The sequence below is a fragment of the Sus scrofa genome, chromosome 1 (genome assembly GCF_000003025.6).
Source record: "Sus scrofa isolate TJ Tabasco breed Duroc chromosome 1, Sscrofa11.1, whole genome shotgun sequence".
Lineage (NCBI taxonomy): Eukaryota > Metazoa > Chordata > Mammalia > Artiodactyla > Suidae > Sus > Sus scrofa.
Window position 1 is genome coordinate 201,828,108 of NC_010443.5, and position 6,201 is coordinate 201,834,308.

The following is a 6,201-nucleotide window of genomic DNA, read 5'->3' on the forward strand; positions in this document are numbered from 1 at the left end:
GTCCAGGAGGGTGGAGTCCCAGGCAGCAGAGGAGCACTCTGGGTGGAAGAGGTAAAAGGTGGAAAGTGCTTCTACTGGAGCATCTCGTGGAGAACAGAGATGGTCTGGGCCAGGCCATCTGTAGCTGGCTCCTGGGGGAATCTGAAGTCAATTCTGTACTTCAGACAGGAGAGGAGACAGGCTGTCCTCATGTGGTCCAGATCTGTGAAGATCTCCTGCTTTCCCAAGTCAGAGGATGAGGCAGGTCGCAGCTCATGGAAGAGGTAGGGCTAGAGAAGAGCATCATCAATGTCATCAGTGAAGAGACTGAAAAAACCATTAGTACGTTCCATAAGGAAACCTACTGAATGAGATGAGAGTTTATGAGCTTTTGTCCAGCTTCTCTGAGGATCTTTTGTGTACCAAAAAGGTTTTTTTCTGAATTTTTCCCAGATCTTTGTACTTCCCTGTTTCGGTCTTTCCTTTCACTTTAAAGGCTTAGAAAGTTGCCATTGTTTCAACTCTCTGTATTCTTACAATTAAAGTAAAATTTATTCATTAAATAATGAAAAGTTCTAATTCAATGGAATGCGTCTCATCTTAACTTTGAATTAATGACAGAATTATCTGGATCTTTCTTCCTGATGTTAAGGTCAACTTTTAAGGAAGCTTTGCTAGACTTCTTTTTAAAATCCTCTTTCTCCTGCCTCTAGATACCCTTCTTGAAAGAAATGATCAGATGTGAAAGATATCTGATCATTCTATGCATGGACCTCACGTTATTCGCTGTTGTAGAAGTTTTTGTCAAATTTGGTTTTATTTACTCTCCTTAATTGAGCAAATTACTGAACATTTCTTATGTGCCAGTCATTATGCTGAACTCAGGCTCTAGCAAGATGATTAAATCTCCAGTTTTGCCTTCAAGAAGAGTAAAGTGCAACCACCTCTACTATCCAGTTTTTCCAGCAGTTAGAATGAATCTTTGCTCCTTCCTGGCAACTTTTTGTCTTAGCTCCAAGCCATTATCCTAGCTCTGTCCAAGTAATGGTTAAGCAACATAATTTTTCTTTGCGACTTTAATATAATTTCCATATTGTTATCTCTTCTTTTGTAATTGTATTTTCACTTTTTAAAAGTTTTCCTAACATGCCTGCAATCTTTTCTATTTCCACTTTGAGGTTTGTTGCAAAAAAGGGAAGAGAAAATGTAAGTGGAAAGAAGAGGTAACAAATTTCCTCTCTGATTTTCAAGATACCAAAATTTTCCTCTCATTTAACATTCCTAGAAAGTGAAATAAGTAGGTGTGAAAAAGTAATGCACAAAGGAAAATGGAAAGTAAACACTGAAAATTGAGAAAAAAGTGACATCTTTTCTATCCAAATGACAAAATATTATTTAACTACACAAAAATGGGATTAAGAGCTCTACAGTGTGACAAATTTCAAACCAGCTCTTGTGAGACTGTTTTAGCTTCAAATAAAGCCAGAGAGGGCAGCTGGCCTTTTAACTCAGGTTGTTGCCTAAAATGCTAGTTTTCAGCACTGCTAAATCAGAAAATATATGTATGTATGTATTTGTCTACTTAGTTTTTCGCTACCCATGGAGATGATCAAATTCTGACAATTTAGTCATGCCAGCTGTCACACTCAAGTGAGATGGGGTGTAGACCGGATGGCCATTTTATTCATGTGTGTGAGGTCAGGTATTACCTGGAAGCTACTAGGTATTAGTCATTTGGACATGACATCATGCTCACATAAGAGATAAGATTAGAAGTAAAAACATTCATTAGTGAGCTGAGAATTAAAGGAAGGGAAGCAGATCATCTCAGGGAAACATTTATCCTGTTCCCATAGTTGTTAGTTTTCCCCATTGTGGGAATGGCTAACAGATATTGAACACTCATTTTGTCCTGGCATTGCTATAAGTACATTACATCATCCAATCTTCCCAACAATCCAATGAAATAGATATGTTTTTCATTTCCATATAACAGAGGAGAAAACCACGGTAGCAAAGGTCAAATAGCCAGTGGAGGCTGCAGCTGTGACATAAACCCAGGCAGCCTAGCCCAAGTCTGGTGTCCTAAGCACTGGGTTGGACTGTGTTCTCCGACAATGCTCTTCCTGTCTTAGATAAACACTTAGCAAATTCTTACTCTCCAATTCCCATTCTTTTTAGTCACAGAAGTGCCATTCTCTCATTCCAGAGACATTACAATACACAGGAAGAGGACACACCTCCCTTTGCACATCCAAAGTTCCAGTCCTGCCTTTCAAATGAGATTTTCTTGAGCTCTCCTTGACCTTTGAAACTCACTATTCCTATTTGAGATAATATATTTTTTAGAAATTACCCTGAAAGTTAAAGCACCCATTTAAAATTTACTCTTATGATATTTGTTTCCAGAAGACTATCATTTTCTGACACAGTCTTCAAATTCCAGAGCTACTCACTCTTGGACTATTTGTTCTTTTAGTACTTGTTATGGGATAGAGAGCCCTCTCTGCACCTCCTCTGTGACAGGACCTTGCTGGACACTCAGGATATGGCATTACTGCCCTCAGGGAACTTTACAGCCTAGCAGGGAACTCAAATGTTATACAATTAGATGGATAACTTACTTACAAGTGTTCTGTAGCTAAAGGAGAATGCTTAAGATTATTGAGGGGTAATGTGGAGGCAGAATAGTATAGTGCTAAAGTACCACTTATGCAATTAATCATGACTTTTAGCAGGTTAAGTAATCTGAGTTTTCAGTTTCCTCATTTGCAAACATGTACATAATTATAGTAATTATCTCATAGGGAAGCTGTGAAGATTCAATGAAATGTTTGTAAAACACTTTGCTGAGAGGCTTATGTAATTAAAGATTGCTGTCATTAATACTATTAAAAATAATCTCTATCTTACAGATTCAATAAAGACATGTCATTACAAGCTCTGAATATCATTGCAGCTTCATTATCCTTGAGTATGTGACGGGATATCACTTCTCAATGAAATATCTAAGGAGATGAGAGTATCGCACAGGCAAATTTGATTTTTTTAGGGAAACCAGCACCTAACAAAGTGCCCACAGACTGTGGGTGCACCATAATTTGTTTTTACCAAATGTTGTCAGTGAACTGTTCCTCAAACAATATCTTCAGTGAGTTTAAGAACAACTCATGTGATATCTTTAAGGTAAATACACAGTTGAAATTTTTTAGAGACAGAGGAAAAGAATAAATAAGGAAGAAAAATAAGAAAAATTTAAAATCTTCCCTTTTATAAGCTCTTTTTATATTTCCTGCTAACCTGGAAAGCCATCACTTATTGTATGAATGTTTCTCCCTTCTCTGACTTTGACCAGACTTTCCTCCTTACAGACAACCTAGAAGGCATGAAAAGCATATTATAATGCTGTATAGATACTACAGTGGCACACTTAGTGTGGAGTCCCCCACCAATGCACTCATGTCAATAAATGTATCTTTTTCACTGGCTTTGTTTAAAAAAAAAAGGTAGAGAAAGGAAAGGGAAAAAAGTGGAAAAACCCAGAAAATGAAAGTTTCTATACTTACTGTTTAAAAGGCATTCAATCACCCAAAGTCCTCAGAGCTTGCTGAGACTTCCCCTTCAGGCAGTCCTGCAGAATCCTCCAGCTTCTCAATGGCCCTCCCAGTCTCTGTGCTGCTGGCCCTGGTGATGCTGTGCTCCAGAATCGCTTGCTCTCTGGGCTGTGAGCTACCTCAGAGCCATGACAATCCAGAAATCTTTACACTTTTGAGACAAATGGGAAGACTCTCCATTCTGTCCTGTCTGAAGGACAGGACTGACTTCAGATTTCCTCGGACACTTGTGGATGGAAACCAGGTTGAGAAAACACAAGCCGTGGCTGTTGCGCACGAGATGCTCCAGCAGATCTTCCGCCTCTTCAGCACAAGGGGCTCTCCTTCATCTTGGGATGAAACTCTCCTGATCAAATTCCTTTCTGGACTTTATCAACAGCTGGATGACCTGGAGAAGTGTTTGAGGGAGGGAAAGAAAGTGGAGCAGTCACCCCCAGGAGGTGAGAACTCCATACTGGCTGTGAAGACGTACTTCCAAGGAATCAGTCTGTATCTGAAAGAGAAAGAATACAGCCACTGTGCCTGGGAGGTTGTCAGGGTGGAAACCAGAAAGTGCTTGCTCTTCATTAACAACCTCGTAGGAAAACTCAAGAAATGAAGCAGCAAGTCTAAAAGCAATTCATCTGGTCAACCCAATTGGCTATTTTCTAAGACTCAAAGTGCAATCTTTAACTCTATATTTTTGGCTACACCCTCCATCCTGGAACTGACCCTCCATCCTGGAACCCACACCACAGCAATGATCCAAGCCACAGCAGTGACAATGCCAGGTCCTTAACCCACTGAGCCACCAGGGAACTCCTTTAATTCCCTTTTATGCCAGATGAAAAATAAGTAATAGCGAATTATTATAATATTATATTACATGTCATAAGTTACAATAAGTTGTTTAAAACAGAAATGCACAATCCATTTGCTATAGCTTAAAAAGTTTGTAATTTTTATTTATTTATATTATTGGAATATTTATGCTGTTCATAGTATTTAAATATTTATTGTTCATAAAGTACTTGTTTTGTATTATATTTTGTACAAGACTTCATTTTTAAGTTATGGGAAATAAAAGCAATTTTTAAAATCCAATTTTGTTTGCATACAATTTTTGAATAAAAACTAACCCAAAGCTTGATCCCACAAAATAAACCTAAGCAAAATTCCTGAGTGGAGAGGGAATAGGAGTAGCCCAGCATGGGTCATAGAATAATGGAAATTTTGAGGATAGATTGAATGTGATTCTTTAAGACATAGCTTATAGGTGGAAGGAGATCAGTAGAGAAAAGTCCAGGGCATGGATACAATTGTTTGCTTGGTGCCTATAAGAACTGGAGCTAGTTCAAGGATTAGTAGAGAAACACATAAATCAATGGAGGTCAATCTAGATATATGGACACTGGAGAATCTCAGAGAAGGCTGAGGAAGGGAGGGTCAATAAGTTTTTTACATTTGGCCACTTATGAGGTCTCATTTTTTTATTTTCTATTCTAGGTAAGTCAATCATGAAAAGGAAGAAAGTATCCCTAGAATTGAGATTAATTTAATCAAATCTACATTGTAACACCCTTTCATTGTTCAAAGTGGTTTCACATTTCATCATTTTATTTGACTCTCGAAAACTCACCCATGACAATTAATTGTAATATATATTTATTTTATTCTTATTCACTTAACAAATATTGTTTGAGCTCCTACATTGCACTATGTATTAGATGTGATGCTAGTCACTAGAGCACAAAGTGGAGCAAGATCTCATTCCTGCATTCAAGTTGTCTATAGTTGTCTAAACAAGTGGCCTAAGGCGAAGAAAGTTAAGTAAGGTTAGCAAGTGGTATATCTCCGGAAAATAAAGAAAATGAGGACACATCAGCATCTCTCAGACTCAGAACCACTGATATTCAATCTGAAAATGGATTCTTATTAGTGAATAGTATAATTTTGCCATCAATTCCTGATTAGTTAGGAGAAGATACCAGGAAACAAACTACCATTCACCAAACTGTGAGGGAATACCAAAGAATTGGTAATGCCTAATTCAGTTAACTGAATATAAGTATCCTATAAAAATGAAAGATTCAAGACATCCAATTTGGCAAGAAAGAAATAAAATTTTATATCACAGATGACATGATCTTATTATTTAAAAAGTTTCTAAAGAATCTATATACAAAAGCAATTAGAGCTAATTATACAATGTTGTAAGATTTAAGATCAACATTCAAAAATTAGCTGTATTTCTATAAACTAGCAGTGAACAATCCAAAATGGAAATTAAGGAAATAATCCATTTATAATAACATCAGAAAGAACAAATTCTAAGAAATAAACTTTAAAAAGAGGTACAAGGTTATACACTGAAAACCAAGAAATTTTGCTGAAATAATTTTAAGATGACTATATTAATCGGTTAAGACTTCCATAACAACATACCACAGATTGGGTAGCTTAAACAACAGAAATTATTTCCTCACAATTCTGGAAGCTGGAAGTCCAAGATCAAGTTGCCATTAGGGTTGGTTTCTGGTGAGGCCCTGCTTCCTGGCTTGTAGAAAACCACCTTCTTGTTGTGTCCTCACATAGCCTTTTTTCTGTGAGGAAACAGAGAAATCTCTGT

The 6,201-nt window shown here is 37.3% G+C and overlaps 1 protein-coding gene across 1 annotated transcript; it reads left to right on the plus strand.

Moving 5' to 3' along the window:
- IFN-ALPHAOMEGA (interferon-alphaomega) lies at positions 3,634-4,191 on the plus strand. Its single transcript, NM_001166320.1, has one exon. The coding sequence runs from the start codon at positions 3,634-3,636 to the stop codon at positions 4,189-4,191; it is 558 nt and encodes a 185-aa protein (NP_001159792.1).

What these genes read in the sequence shown, in the direction of transcription:
- IFN-ALPHAOMEGA (NM_001166320.1), top strand. Translation starts at nt 3,634, where the DNA reads ATGGCCCTCCCAGTCTCTGTGCTGCTGGCCCTGGTGATGCTGTGCTCC.